This window comes from Podarcis vaucheri (assembly GCF_965113315.1).
Source record: "Podarcis vaucheri genome assembly, chromosome: 2".
Lineage (NCBI taxonomy): Eukaryota > Metazoa > Chordata > Lepidosauria > Squamata > Lacertidae > Podarcis > Podarcis vaucheri.
In genome coordinates, this window is record NC_138760.1 from 116,483,031 (window position 1) to 116,507,318 (window position 24,288).

The following is a 24,288-nucleotide window of genomic DNA, read 5'->3' on the forward strand; positions in this document are numbered from 1 at the left end:
CTGCTGCTATGGCCAACGCTGCTGCTGTGAAAGGAAAGGGAAGCCGTGAAAAGACACGCGTCTGAGCTCCACCCGAGCCTCCCCTCCCCAGCTGTGGCTAAAAGCAGGCAGAGGAAGCAAGAGGAAGGTTGCGCAAACCCTATCACTGCCTCCGCGCTGAGGAAACGGAGGAGAGGGACGCCCGGCCATCCGGATGGCTAGTGCACCAGAAGCAGGCTGAAGCCCAGTGGGAAACCCACTGGGAAAAGACCTCACCTTTTTCTATTTTCTATTTCCTTTATTTTTTAAATTCTGTTTTTTCTACTTCTATTTTTTTTAAAAAAATACACGTATATATATTTATAATGTTATATTATTATCATTAACTCTATCCTCTATTTTTTAAATATATAAAACTCCCCCTTTCATATATTTTAACCCCCTTTTTAAACCCCCCTTTACCCCACTCACCTTTCCCCCTTCCCTAAGTCTTCAGCCCTTTCACTAAATTACTATTACTACCATTTTAAAAATACATCCATATATTACTTAAAAACACATTTTCCATCCCCCCAAAAGGGGGGGGAGGCTTTTTGTTGCTGTTGTCCTCTTTCCTTCCTTCCCAATATTTTTTACTTTATTTTTACCAGACAAGCTGCCCCTCTCTAGCTTATTTTCCCTATTTTGTTTTATTTTTATCCCATTTTCTACCCTCATTTCTATTTTTAAAAAGGGGGAATTTTTTTAATTACTATTTTTTATCATTATTATTACAATTATTTTATATATTTTTAATCCTTTTCATTCTTATTATCATTATTATTTCTCTTTTCCTTTTAGTCCACCTTTTGTTTCTTAGTTTGTCTGTTTTTGAGGGGGGAGCCTTACCTCCCTCCATCGTCCTGCTACTATTACCATCCTCTCTAAAAATAATAATAAAAAAATATTCCCCCCATATCAGTGCTATTGCTACTGGTGCCCTTCCCCCATTTCCTTTCCTTTCCTTTCCTTTCCTTTCCTTTCCTTTCCTTTCCTTTCCTTTCCTTTCCTTTCCTTTCCTTTCCTCCTTCCCCCTCCCCCTTTCTTTTTCTCTCCCCCTTTCCCTCCTCCTTCTGTTTAAAAGGACACATACATACACTCACACGAACACACACACATTATTATATTATATTTGCCCCTCTCAAAAGGGCTCCATACATATTTTCATTTCTACATTATTTTTACTTTTGGCATTTGATATACAAATACTACTGCCAGGCATCACAACTTCGACCTCTTCAGATCCCTCATCTCTCCCCCCTTTCCTTCTTTGATTTAGTCTGCTTTTCTAGTGCCTCTTACCCTCCTAACCCTAAATTCTACATACACATGCCTCCCCACACACTTTCATTAGCAATCCCCCCTCTCCAGTGGTCTTTTACCTCATACTATAACTAGAACCACCACTCTCACCTAAGAGATCTACAGCAAACCTTTTCAGAACTAAAATACCCAGCAGATGAAGTTAGACAACAGATCAACAGAGCCAGACTTATACCCAGAGAGAACTTGCTGCAAGACAGACCCAAAAAAGAAAATAACAGAACACCTCTAGTCATCACATACAGCTCCCAAGTTAAAACAGTATAACGCATCATCAGAGATCTACAACCTCTCCTGGACAATGACAGTTCTCTTTCTCAAGCTCTGGGAGGAAGACCTTTCATTGCCTACAGACAGCCACCCAATCTTAAACAACTCCTAACCCACAATAATACTACAACCAGACTTAACACGGACACTGGCACCAGAGCCTGCAATAAACCCAGATGCCAACTTTGCTGCCACATACACCCGGACAACACCATTACTGGCCCCAACAACATCACACATACCATCTCGGGACTATTTAATTGCTCATCGTCTAACATTGTGTATGCCATCAAATGCCAACAGTGTCCTTCAGCTCTCTATATTGGACAAACAGGCCAAACCTTACGCCAAAGAATAAACGGACATAAATCTGACATCAAGAATCACAAAACAGAGAAACCAGTAGGAGAACACTTCAATCTCCCTGGACATTCTATACAAGATCTCAAAGTAGCTGTTTTACTACAAAGGAATTTCCTTCTTAAACGAGCAATGCAAAGAAATAGAGGAAACAACAGAATGGGAAGAACCAGAGATCTGTTCAAGAAAATTGGAAATATGAAAGGAACATTTCGTACAAAGATTACCATAATAAAGGACAAAAGTGGTAAAGACCTAACTGAAGCAGAAGACATCAAGAAGAGGTGGCAAGAATACACAGAGGAATTATACCAGAAAGATATGGATGGCTTGTACACCCCAGGTAGTGTGGTTGCTGACCTTGAGCCAGACATCCTGGAGAGTGAAGTCAAATGGGCCTTAGAAAGCACTGCAAATAACAAGGCCAGTGGAAGTGATGGTATTCCAGCTGAACTGTTTAAAATTTTAAAAGATGATGCTGTTAAGGTGCTACACTCAATATGCCAGCAAGTTTGGAAAACTCAGGAGTGGCCAGAGGATTGGAGAAGATCAGTCTACATCCCAATCCCAAAGAAAGGCAGTGCCAAAGAATGCTCCAACTATCGCACAATTGCACTCATTTCACACGCTAGCAAGGTTATGCTTAAAATTCTACAAGGAAGGCTCAAGCAGTATGTGGACCGAGAACTCTCAGAAGTGCAAGCTGGATTTAGAAGAGGCAGAGGAACCAGAGACCAAATTGCAAACATGCGCTGGATAATGGAGAAAGCTAGAGAGTTCCAGAAAGACATCTACTTCTGCTTCATTGACTATGCAAAAGCCTTTGACTGTGTTGACCACAGCAAACTATGGCAAGTTCTTAAAGAAATGGGAGTGCCTGATCACCTCATCTGTCTCCTGAGAAATCTCTATGTGGGACAAGAAGCTACAGTTATAACTGGATATGGAACAACTGATTGGTTCCAAATTGGGAAAGGAGTACGGCAAGGCTGTATATTGTCTCCCTGCTTATTTAACTTATATGCAGAATTCATCATGCGAAAGGCTGGGCTGGATGAATCCCAAGCCGGAATTAAGATTGCCGGAAGAAATATCAACAACCTCAGATATGCAGATGACACAACCTTGATGGCAGAAAGTGAAGAGGAATTAAAGAACCTTTTAATGAGGGTGAAAGAGGAGAGCGCAAAATATGGTCTGAAGCTCAACATCAAAAAAACGAAGATCATGGCCACTGGGCCCATCACCTCCTGGCAAATAGAAGGGGAAGAAATGGAGGCAGTGAGAGATTTTACTTTCTTGGGCTCCATGATCAGTGCAGATGGTGACAGCAGTCACGAAATTAAAAGACGCCTGCTCCTTGGGAGAAAGGCGATGGCAAACCTAGACAACATCTTAAAAAGCAGAGACATCACCTTGCCAACAAAGGTCCGTATAGTAAAAGCCATGGTTTTCCCAGTAGTGATGTATGGAAGTGAGAGCTGGACCATAAAGAAGGCTGATCGCCGAAGAATTGATGCTTTTGAATTATGGTGCTGGAGGAGACTCTTGAGAGTCCCATGGACTGCAAGAAGATCAAACCTCTCCATTCTGAAGGAAATCAGCCCTGAGCGCTCACTGGAAGGACAGATCGTGAAGCTGAGGCTCCAATACTTTGGCCACCTCATGAGAAGAGAAGACTCCCTGGAAAAGACCCTGATGTTGGGAAAGATGGAGGGCACAAGGAGAAGGGGACGACAGAGAATGAGATGGTTGGATGGTGTTCTTGAAGCTACCAGCATGAGTTTGATCAAACTGCGGGAGGCAGTGGAGGACAGAAGTGCCTGGCGTGCTCTGGTCCATGGGGTCACGAAGAGTCGGACACGACTAAACGACTAAACAACAACAACAACACAAAGGAATTTCAGAAATAGACTGGAAAGAGAAGCTGCTGAATTGCAACTCATTACCAAACTTAAAACCATGGAGAGACCTGGTTTGAACAAAGACATTAGATACTTATCCCATTATACATGACTAAGCCATTTCTCACCTTCTCACCCCTTGGCTTTTCCTGTAAGACCTATTACAGTCGTTAAGAGTCGTCAACAGGCTCATCTCAGCTATCTGCCAATCTCCCATTTCCACCACCCTTCTGAGTAATACCCCTCCCCACCTTCTCACTATATAGAAGGATCTGGCAACTTCTGTTTCAGTGTATCTGAAGAAGTGTGCATGCACATGAAAGCTCATACCAAGAACTAACTTAGTTGGTCTTTAAGGTGCTACTGGAAGGAATTTTTTTATTAGAACCACCACTGCAACCAAGCATTTTCATCTTTCTCTCTCTCCCCCCCCCCTTTCCTTCCTTCCTTCCTTCCTTCCTTCCTTCCTTCCTTCCTTCCTTCCTTCCTTCCTTCCTTCCTTCCTTCTTTCTTTCTTTCTTTCTTTCTTTCTTTCTTTCTTTCTTTCTTTCTTTCCAATCATGTTGCTAATATCACTGGCAACACTGCTTATGAGCCCTATACCCGACATTGGCTTCACAAAGATGCTTAACACCATCTCACTGACTACCCCCTATCACAAATGATAGGGAGGATGGCCTGCCCCTGAACAAGGCCATCCACACCAGCTGAGACCTAGGACCAACTGGCTAAACGCCAGATGGCCCAAAATACCCATAACAAACATTTATATGATTACATATAGGATACTCTCTATAATCTATCCCCTGCTCTTTAACCCAAATCTGATCCTAATCCCACTATGCCAATGCCAATGAGCATAGTCTGCCCCCCAAAGATGATGGGATCCTGTAAGCTTCCAAACTGCCTTCAACAAGTGTAATATGACCTTTACCAAATGTGCAATTGCAAAGGTGCCATTTTTTGTATGGTGTAATGATATCCTGCCTCTCTTAAAATGTGAGATTTAATCTGTCTGGTTAGTGGTAGAATTCTATTAATGAGTTGCCCTCATTTTCTTCCAGGTTCCACACACTGCCCTTGTGCTAACGTCTCCATAGCAGAAGGTTCATCTGGGATGATCTTTGCTAATGTTTCCAGTTATCCCAACATTTTAATTTTAATTCATAAGAGCAGTTCATCTGATTCTGATGTTGACATTTTACTCATAACTGGAGGAGAACCGCAATTCTACAAGAGCTCATTCAAGAAACACTTCTATCTACGGGGAAATGACCTCTTTATCAATAACACCAACAAACAACTTGCTGGAGAATACCAACTTAAAGATACTTTGGAAAAAAAATGTTTCAATCGAGTCTTCCTTAGCGTACCTGGTGAGGTTCTGAAGTTACTGTCAAATGGATTCACAACTGGGGTTGAGGGTGGAGGAAGAGGTGGGGGTGAGGACGGCTGCTTGCATGAATTTCTTTTTGGTTTGCATTTGTTCCTATCAGTTATTATTATTAATAATAGAATTTACTACCCACACTTCTCCATAAAATCTCAGGGAAGGTTTTTTAAAAATATAAAAATATTCCATTATAAGAATTTTATTTATTAAAAGACAAAGTGAGAAAGAAAGAAAGGGAGTTGAAAACAAAAACAAAAAGTAACAAGATAGTAGGAATGCACACACCTGTATACTGATGTACGGTAAGGTAAGAGCACAGATCTCAGGGTAGTTTGCAATAAAACAAAAACACATTTCTTGCATCGTATTATCATATCATGCTTCCCTATTATTTTGATAGCTACTCTTGCCCTATTTTAAATAAATGCATCTTTTTTTAATTTCTAGACCCTGGGCAGTGCCCTTCAGCTAATCTTTCCATACCAGAAGGTGCATCTGGGACGATCATTCCTAATAATATATTGAACCATTCCAAGAGTCTTGCTTTGTACAAGAAGAACCACTCCTCATCTTCTTGGCAATACATCTTGAGCACAGACAAGGGGCACCTGAATCACAGTGTCAACACATATGAAGAGCAATTCAATATATCTGAGAGTGGCCTTACTATCAAGAATGCTTATGAAGGACTCGCTGGAGAGTACCAGCTTGTTCATCAGCATAATGGATCCTGTGTGCTTCAGTTCTTCCTTAATATACCTGGTAAGTTTCTGATGTGATTGACATCTAGATTCACAGCCACTGAAAGAGGAGACACTGGTTCCTTTTATTCATTTCTGTTTGTTATGTATTTGTTCTGTTCAAGGAGCTTTAGAGGTTTCCCAGATTCAAGGTGTTGCCTGAGGATGCTCCTAGAGTTTTTGTTTCTGGGCAAAGGTGCCCTTCATAGTGCAATAAAATCATGTATCTCTTATGATGTGATCCGCTTTGTCCTATTCATAGTTTCATATGAAAACCATTAATAAGTTGCCTTCTATCTGCACATTCCATGATTTGTCCTTCTGAAAACTTCTGCATACTAGAAGGTTCCTCTAGGATGATCATTTCTAATATATCAATCCATTCCCTGCTACCAGCTCCCCATATCTGATATAATTCAGCCCCTAATTCATGGCATGGATATTTTTTCTTAAAAAGCAAATACAAAACTAAAACCTGCTATAGAGGTCAGCAGTTGAATCCATAGGCTTGCAAATAGCTTGTGACCCACCAAGAAGAACCACAGATCACTAGCGATGTATTATGGACTGTATCCAAATACTTTTTACTCAGATAGACTCACTGAAATGAATGGACCTATGTTAATCACATCTGTTAATTTGAACGGGTCTGCTATGGTATGCTATGGTACACTAGTGCTACATAATATCCATTCTGCATCTGTAATAACTCAATCATTTGGTGTGGCAGCACTTCCTTAGACTTTGGAACTCCCCGCCTGTTGAGATGAAGCAGATGCCTTCACTATACACTTTTCAGTGCCAGGAAAAACATTCTTGATTAGACAAGCCTACCCAAATGCTTAGACTGTTGAGGTAATTTTGATCTGCTTGAGTATTTTGACTTATGTATGTTTTCAAGTGTTGCTTGCTTTTACCGGTTTATCTTTTGTAAACCGCTTTGCGGGATTGTTTGTTTTTAACAATCAAGCGGTATATAAATAAATAGGCAGGAACTTCCAACGTGGTGAGGTTCTGAAGTTACTGTCAAATGGATTCAACACTGGGGGTGGGGGAAGAGGTCAGGGTGAGGACGGCTGCTTGCATGAATTTCTTTTTGGTTTGCATTTGTTCCTATCAATTATCATTATTAATAATAGAATTTACTACCCACACTTCTCCATAAAATCTCAGGGAATGTTTTTAACAATCAAGCAGCAGCAACTTCCAACGTGTTGATGTTGCCACACTAAATTTAAAAAGATATTAAAAATGAAAACCTTCCTCGAAAAAGGCTGAGACGTTCTTCTTGGGAATGTCAACAAGAGAAGTCCCTAAAAAAAGAGACTATATTATTATTATAATAATGACACCAACAAACAGCTTGCTGGAGAATACCAACTTGAAGATTTCATGGGAAACATTTGTTTCCATCGAGTCTTCCTTAGCGTACCTGGTGAGGTTCTGAAGTTACTGTCACATGGATTCACCACTGGGGTTGAGGGTGGAGGAAGAGGTGGGGGTGAGGACGGCTGCTTGCATGAATTTCTTTTTGGTTTGCATTTGTTCCTATCAGTTATTATTATTAATAATAGAATTTACTACCCACACTTCTCCATAAAATCTCAGGGCAGGTTTTTTAAAAATATAAAAATATTCTATTATAAGAATTTTATTTATTAAAAGACAAAGTGAGAAAGAAAGAAAGGGAGTTGAAAACAAAAACAAAAAGTAACAAGATAGTAGGAATGCACACACCTGTATACTGATGTATGGTAAGGTAAGAGTACAGTTCTCAGGGTAGTTTACAACAAAAGAAAAATACATTTCTTGCATCGTATTATCATATCATGCTTCCCTACTATTTTGATAGCTACTCTTGCCCTATTTTAAATAAATGCATCTTTTTTTAATTTTTAGACCCTGGGCAGTGCCCTTCAGCTAATCTTTCCATACCAGAAGGTACATCTGGGACGATCATTCCTAATAATATATTGAACCATTCCAATAGTCTTGCATTGTACAAGAAGAACCACTCCTCCTCTTCTTGGCAATACATATTGAGCACAGACAAGGGGCACCTGAATCACAGTGTCAACACGTATGAAGAGCAATTCTATAGATCTGAGAGTGGCCTTACTATCAAGAATGCTTATGAAGGACTCGCTGGAGAGTACCAGCTTGTTCATCAGCATAATGGATCCTGTGTGCTTCAGTTCTTCCTTAATATACCTGGTAAGTTTCTGATGTGATTGACATCTAGAGATTCATAGCCACTGAAAGAGGAGACAATGGTTCCTTTTATTCATTTCTGTTTCTTATATATTTGTACAGTTCAAGGAGCTTTAGAGGTTTCCTAGATTCAAGGTGTACTTTTTACTCAGATAGACGCACTGAAATGAATGGACCTATGTTAATCACCTCTGTTAATTTGAAGGGGTCTGCTATGACTAGCATTGGAAGGAACTCTATGGTCTGGCAGGCATTTGGGGTGGTTGTCAGTTTTTGTAGGGGACGCGGGTGGCGCTGTGGTCTAAACCGCAGAGCCTGGGTCTTGCTGATCGGAAGGTTGGCAGTTCGAATCCTCACGACTGGGTGAGTTCTCATTGTTCGGCCCCAGCTCCTGCCCACCAGCAGTTCGAAAGCACGAAGTGCAAGTAGATACATAGGTACTGCTCCTGTGGGAAGGTAAACGGCATTTCTGTGCGCTGCTCTGGTTCGCCAGATGGGGTATCTTTACCTTTAAAAGCCAGGGTGGATAAGTGGTCAGAATGTCACACTAGAACTGAGGAAATCAAGTTTCAGATCCCTGCTCAGACATGAAGATCATTGTGTGATCCTTAAATAGGTAAAGGGACGCACCTCCATTAGGTCCAGTCGTGACCAACTCTGGGGTTGCGGCACTCATCTCGCTTTACTGGCCGAGGGAGCCGGTGTACAGCTTCCGGGTCATGTGGCCAGCATGACTAAGCCGTTTCTGGCTAACCAGAGCAGTGCACAGAAACGCTGTTTACCTTCCCGCTGGAGTGGTACCTATTTATCTACTTGCACTTTGACATGCTTTCAAACTGCTAGGTGGGCAGGAGCAGGGACAGAGCAACGGGAGCTCACCCCGTCACAGGGATTCGAACCGCCGACCTTCTGATCAGCAAGTCCTAGGCTCTGTGGTTTAGGCCACAGCACCACCTGCATCCCTTCTTTTGTGATCCTTAGCTAGTCACTAACTCTTCAGCCCACCTCACAAGGTTGTAGAAATAATAAAATGTATCTTGGAGGGAGGCATGCTTGCTGCCTTAAAGGTAAAGGTACCCCTGCCCGTACGGGCCAGTCTTGACAGACTCTAGGGTTGTGCGCTCATCTCACTCTAGGGGCCGGGAGCCAGTGCTGTCCGCAGACACTTCCGGGTCACGTGGCCAGCGTGACGATGCTGCTCCGGCGAACCGGCACCAGAGCAGCACACGGAAATGCCATTTACCTTCCCGCTATAAAGCGGTACCTATTTATCTACTTGAACTTAAGGGTGCTTTCAAACTGCTAGGTGGGCAGGAGCTGGGACCGAACAACGGGAGCTCACCCCACCGCAGGGATTCGAACCACCAACCATGCGATCGGCAAGTCCTAGGCGCTGAGGTTTTACCCACAGCGCCACCCGCGTCCCTGCTTGCCTTATGCTCCATTTATAACGGAGACCTGAGTGGAGCAACAAGGAGAGGTTACCTTTCACACTTATTCCCTTCTGTGTTTTCAGTGCAGCATTAGAGCAGACCTGGAGGATCAGGGTGGGGGAGTTGCTGTAGTCCATAGAAATTCAGTCTTCCTTTCGAGGCTTCCAGCTTGCTGAACCCAATAGCTGAGGGCAATGGAGCAAGCAGGAAGATGGCAATAATGCAAGTGGGCGAAGACTCCCAGTAAATACAATCAAACCCAATTGTGTGCTCACTGTCAAGCCTATTTTGTGGTGGTAAAGGCAATGAAAAAGACTTCCTTCTCTTCCTCAGTTGTGTCCTTGATGTCTAGCACACCTTACAAGCAGTGTGAGACCTTTTTATATACTGGCCCAAAGGTGGATCCCCCAGTAGTTCTCTCAGTAATATTGAGGATACAATCACTTGTAGGGACCCAGATTCCACTGGGCCTCCTGGCCAGTGCCGGATTTACGCCCCACTCACTTGGGGGCCTCCAAAAAAAACTTAAAGGAAAAAGAACCTGGATGTACATTTCCAACATATAAGATAAAAAACAAACAAAATAAAACCTACATACAGCAACAGTGTTTTTGTTGTTGTGTGGACCTATTAGGTCCATAAATTACCATATAGCATATATTCAACACAAAAACCAGCAACAATTTGTTGTTAACAAAGGACAGCTGGACATATAAAGGGCCCCATTAACTTCAGGAGCTTAGGGCCTCATCTAACTTGGAAGTCAGCCCTATTTGTAATATGTTTGTGTATTTTTATTGTATTTTTGCTTTAGCTGTAAATTGTTTGGGGGCTTGTTGTCATGGGAAGTGATATATAAACCTAAACCTAACCTTTGAAGGAGAGGCACGCTATAAAGGCAACACAAAATAAATAATAGACTCATATCAGTAGATATTAAAACAGATTTGTTGTGCCTCCTGCCATAATGGCTGAAAGCTCAGTTGGTAGAGCATGAGACTCTTGATCTCAGGGTCATGGGTTCAAGCTCCACGTTGGGCCAAAGACTCCTACATTGCATGAGGCTGGACTAGATGACCCCTGTGGTCCCTTCCAACTCTACAGATCTATGATTTTAACGTACAGAGGTCTGGTTCTATCTAGTCTTCTTGGTGGTGTGGAATAATGCCGCACATAGCTCTTTCCACGGTACAGCTGCACTTAAAGGGTGTCAGAAGCATGACCACTGACTTTTTCTATTTTTCAGTTTCAGGACGCGGACATTATGGCCTTTACGCCGCAGTAGGTCTTGCCATCTTTTTGGTGCTCTGTATCACAGTGTATCTATGTTGGAAATGGAAAAGGAGAGACAACGACACTGCTCAACTTGCTGGTGGCTTGGCAAATGGAACTCTGCCTCCTGGGTCACCAGAGGTGCAAGAAAGCAGCGCAGACCCACCCAGGAGAGAAGAAGAAGAAGAGATTGGATTTGATATCCCTCTTTATCACTACCCGAAGGAGTATCAAAGCAGCTAACAATCTGCTTTCCCTTCCTTCCTAGTGTGACTAGCCCAAGATCACCCAGCAGCTGCATGTGGAGGATCAGGGAATCGAACCCGGTTCACCAGATTACGAGTCCACCGCTCTGAACCACTACACCACACTGGGAAAATGGAAAATGGGAACTCTTTTCCTCGTGAATGCAACCCTGAAACAAATGCCTTTCTGCCTTGAAGGACTGCTCCTTTCATTTTTCTAGCCATATGCTTTTTAAGATGGTGGCCATGTGCAATGCACATCCTCTGATATCACCCCCCCCCCCAAGGAAACCTTCACACGCCCTCCTGCCTGTACCATTTTTAAAAAAACCAAGTGGCCTTGAAGCGTATTTTCTTGTGAATTGCACAAAACCATGGGAAGCAGTTCGAGGGCATCAGCTCTGGGGAAAGACCAGCATTTGAGTTCAGTTCCCCCAAGCAAGGAAGCCTCACACTCTCCTGTTGGAGGAGACCCTGGTGCCAACTCAGGCAGAGTCTGCTCCTATGAGACACTGACTCAAACAGAAAGTGTTAGGCTATTATTCCGTTCCACCTTTAGAACAGGCATGTGGAGTTGTTGTATGTCACATGTCTGTTGACTTCCAGCACAGCCTGCTGGGAACTTCCGTTGCATATAGCTTTTGCTTGGACACAAAGGGAAGCGGACATGTTTTTCCTTTGTCTTGATGCTGAATAAAATGCTTGTAAATATGCTTACATATGCCTCTGTCCACCCTTCCGTTGCAAAGAGTTCTTATCTCTGCTGGCTTGTGTGCTCAGTCTCTAAAGGTTTCTGAGGCTTGAGTTGCAGTTTTGATGCTGTTCCAAGAACTGGAGTTCACCCGGCTGGCCAGTGGGCTGGAGCTAGCTGGGGGTCTGCCAATTGGCCCCGTCTCCCCAGATGCATCCCAAGAGAAAGAACCTGAAGGACCAGTTGCGCACCCTGGGAGTCATTCTGAACTCACAGCTGTCCATGGAGGCGCAGGTCAATTCTGTGTCCAGGGCAGCTGTTTACCAGCTCCACCTGGTACGCAGGCTGAGACCCTACCTGCCCGCCGACTGTCTTGCTGGAGTGGTGCATGCTCTGGTTATCTCCCGCTTGGACTACTGCAATGTGCTCTACGTGGGGCTACCTTTGAAGGTGACCCGGAAACTACAACTAATCCAGAATGTGGCAGCTAGACTGGTGACTGGGAGCGGCCACCGAGACCACATAACACTGGTCTTGAAAGACCTACACTGGCTCCCGCTTGGACTACTGCAATGCGCTCTATATGGGGCTACCTTTGAAGGTGACCCGGAAACTACAACTAATCCAGAACGCGGCAGCTAGACTGGTGACTGGGAGTGGCTGCCGAGACCACATAACACTGGTCCTGAAAGACCTACACTGGCTCCCAGTACGTTTCTGAGCACAATTCAAAGTGTTGGTGCTGACCTTTAAAGCCCTAAATGTCCTTGGTCTGGTATATCTGAAGGAGCGTCTCCACCCCCATCGTTTTACCCGGACACTGAGGTCCAGCACTGAGGGCCTTCTGGCGGTTCCCTCACTGCGAGAAGCCAAGTTACAGGGAACCAGGCAGAGGGCCTTCTCAGTAGTGGCACCCTCCCTGTGGAACGCCCTCCCACCAGATGTCAAAGAGAACAACTACCAGACTTTTAGAAGACATCTGAAGGCAGCCCTGTTTAGGGAAGCTTTTAATGTTTGATGGATTACAGTATTTTAATATGTTTTTTGGAAGCCGCCCAGAGTGGCTGGGGAAGCCCAGCCAGATGGGCGGGGTATAAATAATGAATTATTATTATTATTATTATTATTATTATTATTATTATTATGAAGCTCCAAGTGAGCAAATTCCTCTAACAGAGGCTGGACATGCACCAAAATTTACCCCCCCAACTTTTACAAACATTTTAGCCAGAAAAACAAGGTCTTTACAAATCTACTGTACTTTCCCCTTAACTTCCCTCCCCTCCCTTTTTAAAGTTGTTGTTGTTGTTGTTAGGGCCCTCGTATTTACAGGACTGCCCCTCCTGGTATGCCCCTCAGAGGACCTTAAGGTCCATGAATAATCATAGTTTAGAGGTCCTGGGCCCTAAGGAAGTCAGATTATCCTCCACCAGGGCCAGGGCCTTTTCAGTGATGGCTCCGACCTGGTGGAATGCTCTGTCCCATGAGACCAGGGACTTTCAGGATTTAACCTCCTTCTGTCGGGCCTGTAAGACAGAGCTATTCTGCCTGGCCCTTAATTTGAATTCAGCCTGATATTTTATTTCCCTTCTCTTCCCTCCCCCTCCCCTTTTATGAAGATCACCTGCTCTGAGACCCCACAGCTAGTTCTCCCAAGTAGGACCAATTCAGCCAGCCCACCCTGGGGATTAGCTAATTGATTTTTGATTTTTATTGTTACTCATTGTATTTTATGCTGCTTTTACAATTAAGTGTTTTAAATTTGTTGTTAGCTGCCCTGAGCCTGGTTTTTGAACCGGGAAGGGCAGGGTATAAATAACATTATTATTATTATTATTATTATTATTATTATTATTATTATTATTATCATCATCATCATCAAATCAATAAGTAACCATACATAAATAATGAAAATGTGCACCCCACCACTGAGACCATTCCATTATAACTCTCCAAACTCCCAGAATTTTGACAGCTCTTGTGTTAGTTTAGCCCCTTTCCGTTTTAACAATACAAGTTCTACGAACACCCTCCATATCTCTTCAAAATAATTTCTGATGTTTGCATTTCTGAGGTTCCAGACAATGAAAACTAAAATTCTGGATGTTGGATACAGTGGCGTAGCGTGGGGGGTGCAGGGGGGCTGGCCGCACCGGGCGCAACATCTGGGGGTTAGGGTTAGGGGGCGCAAATCCACGGGTTAGGGGACGCAAATCCACGGGTTAGGGGGCACAAATCCATGGGTTAGGGGGCGCAAATTACTTGCCTTGCCCCGGGTGCTGACAACCCACGTTACGCCACTGGTTGGATACAAAAATATTCCTAGAGAACAGTGATTCGGCATCTGCTGATGTGATTCAGTTGGGGATAACACTATATGTAAGCTGTATGAAAACCCAAGGGCTAAATACTCAAATCCATTTGCTCATTTGTCACCCTCAAGTATCTTCTGTCTTGCTCAGTCAAACGGCTCAATACAAGCTCTATGTATTATGAGGATTTTATCACATCTAATTTAACATGCTTCTAAGATTGTTTGTTCACCTCTTCCCTTTTCTGCTTTTTGGCTGTAGCCAAAGGGACCAATAACATTTGTTTACATAATTTGTTTCAATTGTTTTTAATACGAAATTTTAACTTGTGGTAAGCTGCCCTGGGATCTATTGGTGAAGGGTGACCAGTGCCAGATTTACGTATAAGCAAAACAAGCTATAGCTTAGGGCCCCACTCTCTTGGGGGCCCAAAAAAATTTAAAGGGAAAAAAACCCTGGATGTACATTTCCAAAATATAAGATAAAAAACAAATAAAATAAAACCTACATACAGCAACAGTATTTTGTGTTGCATCGGCTCCTATGATGTCCATATTTTGTTATGTGCAAATGGCTTTAGATACCGTATTTTTCGCACCATTGGACGCACTTTTTTCCTCCTAAAAAGGAAGGGAAAATGTCTGTGCATCTTATGGAGCGAATGTGTGGTCCCTGGAGCCAAATCGCTGTTGCCCTGCGCTGCTGGGGTGCTCTTTGGGGATGGGGGGAGGAGCCACGGTGCTCTGCCGGCAGCCTCCACTTTCCCCTGAAGCCCCGACAAGGTTTGTAAGCAGAGGGAAGGCTGTGTTTTCCTGGGCTGCTCTTTGGGGGTGGGGAGCAGCAAATTGCTGTCTCTCAGTGCCTCCTAATTCAACTGCAAAAGATTGCCTAACTGGATTCTGAGCTCCATTTGAAGTTTAAAAATATTAAGTTTGGGGATTTCTTCAAGTAGCAGTTTTGCAGAAATAGTCATAAATACATGCAAAGCATCTCCACAAACCAGTAATAGTGAGCTCAGCTAAAACCGAGCAGGCATCTGGCTCAGGAACAGATTAAACTGCACAACTATAACCAGACATCCTGTGTGTTTGTGTGTCGACCATGTTCCTAGCAGCTAATCTTTATTGCTGAAAAGAGATGCTGATATTCCACTCCAAATCTATAATTCATTATACAAATTCTTACAAGTACAGTCCACCTATACCAAACCAAAAACATTGTGTTATCTTGTTATTGAATGGAAGCTATTTATCTGCCCTCTTTTCCTCCTCAGTTCTTTGCTGAGTCACCCCATTTTGAATCTTCCTTTCAAAACAACCATGCCTGTTTTGAGAAAACTTCAGAGATTTAGGAACTGGAGCACAATCATTTGATCTCTTTGCTGTTCCTCCATACTCCAAGCACTTCTCATTTGCACAGCCCTGGTTTCTCTCCCTGACTATTAATATTCTTGATTAATAACAGTAAAATGCTCAAATTTTAATTTTTGTGACTGCTGCCAATACTGACTTCCCAGTTGAAGGAAGGTGAGGACAGGTGACCTCACCTAGGCCCGAAGTCACCCCCCACCAAAGCAGGCTCAAAGCTTCTCAAAGCTTTTCAAAATCATTTTCTCAGCAGCTAAGCATCAGAAACATTCCGCTTGCTGTAACTAAAAAGATTGCAACAAGGTAGAGAACAGAGCCCATTGTCTTCTCAGGCCTTTCTCATAACCACATTGCAACTTGCTTTCTCTCCGGGAACCATGCCAAGGCACAAGAATGAAACAACTGGAACACTCTGAAAACCCCCTCACCCCCTTTCCTGCCAAGAGTCCACAATAGTCCCAAGACAGCTTTCTGTACATGCTCAGGAACCTCAACATGGGGCAGGACTCCTGAGGGAGGAGAAAGGAAGAGGGAACTGGAAAGGGGTATATATCCTTGTGCACATGACTGTGAACTTCATGCATGCTTTTTGTGACTTATCACACTTGCTCCTTCTACCAGTTCATGGATGGCAGAAATAAAACCTTTTTCTCCGAAACTATTCCTTGAGTGTCTGTTGACTCCCACTTCCCTTTCCCAGGCGCAATATTTTTCCCACCCGAGGGCAAAGCCTCATAAGGCTACACAGTGATAACGAAAACAGCTACATTATAATGGAATGTCTGTACTTTTTCCAATCTCTTCATACCGTGGCTTGCTTTAAAGCAGCAAAGTGGACAGGAGCCACCCACTTTGCTGTTTTAAATAGTTTAGTACAACATTTGAGTCAGATTTCCCCCCCCCTTATTTTCCTGCTCTAAAAACTTGGTGCATCTTTTGGTCAGGTGCGTCCTATGGAGCGAAAAATACGGTACCTATTGGCTCCATAAATTTCCATACAGCCTATATTCAACAACAAAAACAGCGACAATTTGTTGTTGACGAAGGACAGCTGGACATATAAAGGGCCCCATTACCTAAGGTAGCTTAGGGCCTCATCAAACCTAAATCCAGCCCTGAGGGTGGCTAATAATAATATTAATAACAGATAATTAATAATTGTTTTCTTTTTCAATATAAAGAACGTAATATAAAGGTTGTATGTTTGTTCAAGTAAAAACAAACCAACCTGACTTCACTGGTTTATTTTCTACAGTTCCTGTTCTGCAACGAACTCTGATACTGCATGTGGCCCCACCCGCAGAAAACAACAACCAAAAAATCTCTCCGATAACTCCAGGAAGCAGGGCTACTTCCTGCTGCAGGAAGCTCTCGGAGAAGTTTGAAAGAACAGCAACAATAATCTCAGCACTGATTTGGTTTCCCCCTCTCAACAACACAAGTCCTGGGTGCTGTAAGCTGAAGATGAACATCAGTTGGAGAAGGAGAGAAGAGAGAGGAATTAATTTATGGGAAGATTATTCATACACTCTCCCTTCCTGCACTCAGAGCATTAAGCACCCCAAACGTTTATTTGCTTAATTACAGGTCTTTGCACAAATCTGCTCCTGGTGAGGAGAGTGCAGCAGCAGAATATATGGCAACAGAGGTCACCCATCGACATGTCATCTCTAGCAAGGGCTGGATGCAAACCCTACTTGAATTCCTGAAGAGTCACTGCCTGTCAGTACAGTGGTACCTCAGGTTGCAGACGCTTCAGGTTACATACGCTTCAGGTGACAGACTCCACTAACCCAGAAATAGTACCTCGGGTTAAGAACTTTGCTTCAGGATGAGAACAGAAAACGTGGTCCCACAGTGCAGTGGCAGCAGGAGGCCCCATTAGCTAAAGTGGTGCTTCAGGTTAAGAACAGTTTCGGTTTAAGAACGGACCTCCAGAACGAATTAAGTTCTTAACCCGAGGTACCACTGTACTTAGTCCTGAGCTGGAGGAACCAACTGTCTGGCATAGTCATAAGGAGGCTCCCTGTCTTCCTAAAAGGGCTTCCACGGTGGCTGCAGGTGTACAATGCACAACTGTCCCTTATTTCTGCCGTTGTCGGAAATGCAGATGAGAGAAAGAAAAGGTACAGGCTGGCATTTTGAGAAGGACGACGGACCCTGCGAAAAGCGCTCAAGAAGCAAGCCCACAATAAACTCCCTCTTACCTCCAAAAAGCAAAGTCCCCCTTCTTGGCATCCGTGGCACTGTTCTGGTTGCCACAGCGTATTGTCCAGTTTCTCCTAGTGAAGGGAGGAGAATCTGCGAGATGGGGGAGGTCAGGGAGCCTGCCTTCTTTATCCTTTTCCGGAGAGTCTTTGATGCCTCCTCACCTTGCAGCTCTTGAGTCCTGTCCAGCAAGGATCTAAAGCTGGGTCCAGCCTGGATAGACAAGTGGATGCAGCGATAGCAAATGGTAGGGGTGCGTTTGTCTTCCTGGTGGCACAGCATTGCTCAGAATCATCCCCATGAACCTCACAGTGTTGCGTCTGGTCCTCATCTTCGCTTTCTCCCCCTGGCTGCCTCTTCTGGATCACTCTGGGCTTTCTCTCTTCTTTGGAGCCTCTCCAGTTTTGTTGGACAAGTTCCTCATTCGCCAAGCTGGCCTGGATTGGCTGTCAGGACCGCTGCTGTCCCAGAAAGGTGTGATGCAGTCCCCCCAGGAGGCAGTCTTCCCACCCACAGCTTAACAGCACCACAAATAGGTCAAGCTGGCAGGTAGACCAAGGGAGATACTTGCTGAAATCCCGAGCCATTTCTGCTTGCAGATATCCGACTGCGGTAGTTCAAGGACTCCAGTTTTACTTTCCTTTCTCTGATACATTTCCTGCTTCTGTCCACCCCTTTACAGGAGGAGTTAGGAAGGGTTAGCCAGCGGTTAGGGAAGGAACTGATTTCCTGCTGACAGGCAGTGAGCAAAGCGCAACACAGAGACTGGCTCGTTTCCATAGCTGTCAACGTTTCCCTTTTTTAAAGGGAAATTCCCTTATTCCGAATAGGATTCCTCGCAAGAAAAGGGAAAAGTTGACAGCTATGCTCATTTCTCAAATGCAACTCTCCTTGGTGTTCTTTGACCGGATAGGCACACTTCAGCGGCGTGGTTCATTACCCAAAGAACATATCAGTTCAACGAAAATAAGGGAGCATTTATTCTGAAAGGCGCGGTAGATGTTCTCTGCGTCAAACGCAACTCCCCACCAGCAGTCTTCTTCTCCGCCCGCCTCTATACACCTCTCAGAGGATTTTCTTTCAAAGTGTAGCGAATCTCCTAAAGGTATATCTCCAAGACATAAGAAATTACAAACCACACCTCTGCCTCACACTAGGGTTACACTTAAATAAAGCAGCCCGGCCCCAACACGTGCGCAACACCCCACGAAAGGGTAAACGATATGCTTTATGATAAAGGTCGGAGAAGCTGAGTCTGCAAAACACGCTTATTTCCACATACGGAGCCCGCTGGGTGCTGGAAATGGAACGTTGATACGAAGAGACAGAGAGCCCTGTCAATCAAGCAGCGGGGTGCCCTGTAAAACAGCGGGACTCCAGTTACCAGCGCAAACCTCTTATTAAAGTTCTCAAATAAAGGAAAACAGCACTCCAGCTTCTGCTTTCATCAAAATAAAAGTTTTATTTCCACCTCTCTGCACAAATGTCCCCAAGGAAGACGAATAACACTGTATCAATGTATCGATAGACTTGGATGTATCAATACGCTTAAATGTATCCTGTCTGTATCTTGAAATCAACATATTGTTTCACCGATAATATCATTGTTACTGTATCTTCCTTTCCCAGCACCTGGAGGAAATAATAGTTATTATTATTATTACAGTGGTACCTCGGGTTAAGTACTTAATTGGTTCCGGAGGTCTGTTCTTAACCTGAAACTGTTCTTAACCTGAAGCACTATTTCTGGGTTAGCGGAGTCTGTAACCTGAAGTGTATGTAACCTGAAGGATATGTAATCTGACGTACTACTGTATTATTATTATTATTATTATTATTATTATTATTATTATTATTATTTATACCCTACCCATCTGGATGGGTTTCCCCAGCCACACTGGGCGGCTTACAGAATATATAAAACATAACAAAGCACCAAACCTTAAAAACCTCCCAATACAGGGCTGCCTTCAGATGTCTTCTAAAAGTTGTATAGTTCTTTATTTCCTTGCCCTCTGCCTGGTTCCCTGTAATTTCGCTTCTTGCAGTGAGGGAACCAGCAGAAGGCCCTTGGAGGAGGACTTCAGTGTCCAGGCTGAGTGATGGAGGTGGAGATGCTCCTTCAGGTATACTGGGCCCAGGCCCAGTACAAGCACAGTTTATAATGGAAGTCTAATCTCTCTAAATATGTCAATGCAAAGCTATTCCTAATCTCTCACACTCATTATAACACACATTCCAATAAGTAACCGGTCTTCTGTTGTCATAGAATCATAGAATCGTGGCGTTGGAAGGGACCCCAAGGGTCATCTAGTGACCAGTGTCTCCCAACCTTGGGCCTCCAGCTGTTTTTGAACTACAATTCCCATCATCCCTGACCACTGGTCTTGCTAGCTAGGGATGATGGGAGTTGTAGTCCAAAAACAGCTGGAGGCGCAAGGTTGGGAAACACTGAATTCTAGTCCAACCCTGATCCAACCTCTTCTGATGTGTACATGATGTAGTTCTGACACTAAGGGAAGGTGGGTACCAGAAAGATGACACTGTAACCAAAAGGTATAAAAATTGTAACCTGCCATTGCTTGGGATTCTCTGGCTCTTTGGCTACTTAGAAGGGAGACCCTGTTGCAACAGTATCACAATAAAGACCAGGCTTACTGATCCACCTGACTTGGCCTCAGGGTCTCTTTCATTCCCTGACCGATGGAGGACTCTTGAAAATCTATGTGGGTCTTTCAGACCTGGGGAGAATTTGCATTGTATCGAATTCTCCCTGATATTTCAACCACAACAGGCATTCATTCTTCCCAGGGAACACTAGGAACTGTAGTTCTTAGGGGTAGGGGTGAGGCTAGTGACCAATAGAATTATCGAGGCCCCACTAAACTACAATTCCTATAATACTATTGTGAGTTTGGGGGGTTAGTTTGCATGATGCCCGGGTTCCTTGTAATTCCTAGGGTCCTGGGTCCAGGAAGGGCTAAAATCTACTCTGTGAGCCAGTCTATCACTATTTTGCAGGTAGGAATCAGTCTGAGACTAGCAAACTCAGGTTGCACAATCAAAGGGGATTTTGCTCTCTTGCACAAGAAACCCACTTTCAGAAAATCTGACTTTTCGCTGTAAGGAAAGTGATGGGGAAACAATTGCTTGAAGTGACGTCATGTATCTCCTCACAAACAAATTGGGATGAAAGCTCTATGAAGAGGTAATTGTGTTCTAATTAGCATTGCAGGCAGGAAGGATGCACTATTTTTACATAAATGAAATCCAAGCAAAAGCCAGACCTCTGGCCCTCCACTTCAATTCCACCCATCATTGCTATTGAAAAGGGATGATGGGAGTTGTAGTCCAACACCATCCAGCAGGCCACAGGTTCCCAGGAAGTGTTGCAGCGAACAAGTTAAAGGAAAGACTGAAAGATGGCTGGTCAGCTGGTATCTCCCCACTTAAACTGGATTTGCCATTTCAAGACAAAATCCAATAAGTTTTAAAATCCCACAACCCGTTGTCAATGACCCATTTGTGATACCTCAACAATTTCTTTGCAGTACAGTGGTACCTCATGTTAAGTACTTAATTTGTTCCGGAGGTCCGTTCTTAACCTGAAACTTTTCTTAACCTGAAGCACCACTTTAGCTAATGGGGCCTCCCGCTGCTGCCGCACCGCTGGAGTCCGATTTCTGTTCTTATCCTGAAGCAAAGTACTTAACCTGAAGCACTATTTCTGGGTTAGCGGAGTCTGTAACCTGAAGCGTATGTAACCTGAAGCATATGTGACCCGAGGTACCACTGTATTTAGCTCCGCCTGGAAGCACCCTCCTGTCATTTGCCAAATAAAAAATTGGTTCAAAGTGCGTACTGCCTGAATACTCTTCCATCATGTAGAAGAGATGGGGGGAAATGGGATAACCCCAAAACGGCAATATGGCAAACACACGTTACATCGCACAGTGGCATGTAATAATTTTAGCAAACCTTTTCGCATTACTGCCCATTTGGAAAAAAGTAGGTTTTTGTTCTGGTTGAAAAGTCATATGGTTCATTCCCCCCAAAATGCAGGAACAGGCAGCCTGCAAGGCAATTTTTGAGATAGTGTACATAAGCCTGAGATCTGATGGACAGCACTGGCGTTACTCCTCTTGCAGTGAATGTACCTAAGAGAGCCAGTAGAGGGCGCCTCATGATCATCCCTGCTGAATTTCAAACAGCTCTTCAAGTCCATAACTTGACTTGGTTTTTGTTTCCTTCCTTCCTGCTAGAAACGTGGAGATAAGGTGGAAACACAGTTGACATCTAGGGATGAGCAGATGGGCCAAAAGAAGAGTCATGGGGAGGGAGGGAGAACTTTTCAGATTGGAGCAGAGCCATTTCCTTTATTCCTACTAGACTCGCCATTCTCTCACAACACACTACTTAGCAAACAGTTTACTTTTTCCTTTTCCTGATGATAATTCTCTGTCCCACTGTTTACTATCTCTGACCGCTGTCCTTCCCTCTGTGAAACTTTTCTGTCCTCAGTGCTCACTATCAGCTTTCATCTGAAGCTGTTTGTTTAATTGCTGAACAGTTTGAAAGTTTGTAAATATTTCAGTGACACCATAGCCATTGAGACAATGACTGGATCCTCGCCAGGATCTAAGAGCCAAAGCTACATTCAACACTTTTCCCCCCCCAGAAGCATATCCTCCAACATTCCGCTGATGAAAACAGGGAAAAGAAAGAGAGCACAAATTTGGTCTGAAGCTCAACATCAAAAAAACGAAGATCATGGCCACTGGGCCCATCACCTCCTGGCAAATAGAAGGGGAAGAAATGGAGGCAGTGAGAGATTTTTACCTTCTTGGGCTCCATGTTCACTGCAGATGGTGACAGCAGCCACAAAATTAAAAGACGCCTGCTTCTTGGGAGAAAAGCGATGGCAAACCTAGACAGCATCTTAAAAAGCAGAGACATCACCTTTCCAACAAAGGTCCGTATAGTTAAAGCTATGGTTTTCCCAGTAGTAATGTATGGAAGTGAGAGCTGGACCATAAAGAAGGCTGATCGCCGAAGAATTGATGCTTTTGAATTATGGTGCGGGAGGAGACTCTTGAGAGTCCCATGGACTGCAAGAAGATCAAACCTCTCCATTCTGAAGGAAATCAGCCCTGAGTGCTCACTGGAAGGACAGATCATGAAGTTGAGGCTCCAATACTTTGGCCACCACATGAGAAGAGAAGACTCCTTGGAAAAGACCCTGATGTTGGGAAAGATGGAAGGCACAAGGAGAAGGGGACGACAGAGGACGAGATTGTTGGACAGTGTTGTCGAAGCTACCAGCATGAGTTTGACTAAACTGCGGGAGGCAGTGGAAGACAGGAGTGCCTGGAGTGCTCTGGTCCATGGGGTCATGAAGAGTTGGACACGACTAAACAGCTAAACAACAACAACAGAGTGAGGCACCAAAAGATGGGTGCTATGTGAGTCAGCTGCTAGTGCGATAGGCAGAGGTGCCAACTTGAATAAAATATCGGGGGGGGGGCAGGTAAGCCACGTCCCACATAATCAAACAGACCATTTGAATGGTAATGCCCTTCAACACTGGGAGGCCGCAGCCCCCTCAAATATTTGATTGGGGGGGCAGAGACCCCCTCAGCCCCTAGGAGGTGGCTCCTGTCAGGAAGCATGCTGAGGAGGGCTGCTCTGAGGAGAAATGGTGGGAGCCTCCCCCTCCCCCTCCTCCTGATCAGGATCCCAAATCTTAGCTTCCCAGAAGCAGGAGGACAGTATAGATTTGGACCAGTGGTTTGCAGAGGAACATAGTTCAGAAGGCAGAAGCTGGGAAATACTGGATGGGGAATAGTTAGCAGGGGTCAGCAAACATTTTCAGCAGGGGGCCAGTCCACTGTCCCTCAGACCTTGTGGGGGGGCAGACTATGTTTTTTTTGGGGGGAATGAACAAATTCCTATGCCCCACAAATAACACAGAGATGTATTTTAAATAAAAGCACACATTCTACTCATGTAAAAATACACTGATTCCCGGACTGTCCGTGGTCCTGATTTAGAAGGCGATTGGGCTGGATCCGGCCCCTGGGCCTTTGTTTGCCAACCCATGAGTTAGGAGAAGAAGCACTGGGGGAGTGTTAACGAATTCACTGTCTCTGGAAAGCATTCATCCGCTCAGCCCAAGGTCAAGAAGAGCTGATAAGGTGGCAGAACAGAAAGCACAGTAGTTACAAGATGCAGTAGTGATGTGGGTGACTAGGGAGGAAGCACCACTTTAGCTAATGGGGCCTCCTGCTGCCGCTGAGCCACCACTGCACAATTTCTGTTCTCATCCTGAAGCAAAGTTCTTAACCTGAGGTAATATTTCTAGGTTAGCAGAGTCTGTAACCTGAAGCATATGTAACCTGAAGTGTATGTAACCCGAGGTACCACTGTATGTTCTGGGTATAAGCTTTCGTGTGCATGCACACTTCTTCAGATACACAGAAAAATCTGAAGAAGTGTATCTAAAGAAATGTGCTTGCACAAGAAAGTTCATACCCAGAACATA

At 44.1% G+C, this 24,288-nt stretch overlaps 2 protein-coding genes and 1 long non-coding RNA gene across 4 annotated transcripts in view; 1 reads left to right on the forward strand and 2 right to left on the reverse strand.

Moving 5' to 3' along the window:
- The window catches only part of LOC309524643 (uncharacterized protein), a 189,885-nt gene extending 178,711 nt beyond the window's left edge, over nt 1-11,174 (forward strand). Inside the window, exons 7-9 of the mRNA XM_082209442.1 lie at nt 5,716-6,030; nt 7,908-8,222; nt 10,899-11,174. Coding sequence (XP_082065568.1) covers nt 5,716-6,030; nt 7,908-8,222; nt 10,899-11,167 — 899 coding nt within the window. The 3' untranslated portion in view covers nt 11,168-11,174. The remainder of the gene's footprint in view (nt 1-5,715; nt 6,031-7,907; nt 8,223-10,898) is intronic.
- The window catches only part of LOC309525168 (uncharacterized protein), a 115,329-nt gene extending 97,131 nt beyond the window's left edge, over nt 1-18,198 (reverse strand). For both annotated transcript variants that reach the window (XR_014216073.1, XM_082210642.1), the window contains exon 1: nt 17,747-18,198. Coding sequence is in view for 1 of the 2 variants with exons in the window: in XM_082210642.1 (XP_082066768.1) it covers nt 17,747-18,029 (283 nt within the window). In the remaining variant the exon portion in view is untranslated. The remainder of the gene's footprint in view (nt 1-17,746) is intronic.
- LOC309525487 lies at nt 1,080-4,700 on the reverse strand. Its single transcript, XR_014216339.1, has 2 exons — nt 4,276-4,700; nt 1,080-1,431 (listed from the first exon to the last, which is right to left on the reverse strand). It is a non-coding gene; the product is annotated as an uncharacterized lncRNA (long non-coding RNA).
- Nucleotides 18,199-24,288: the final 6,090 nt, after the last annotated feature.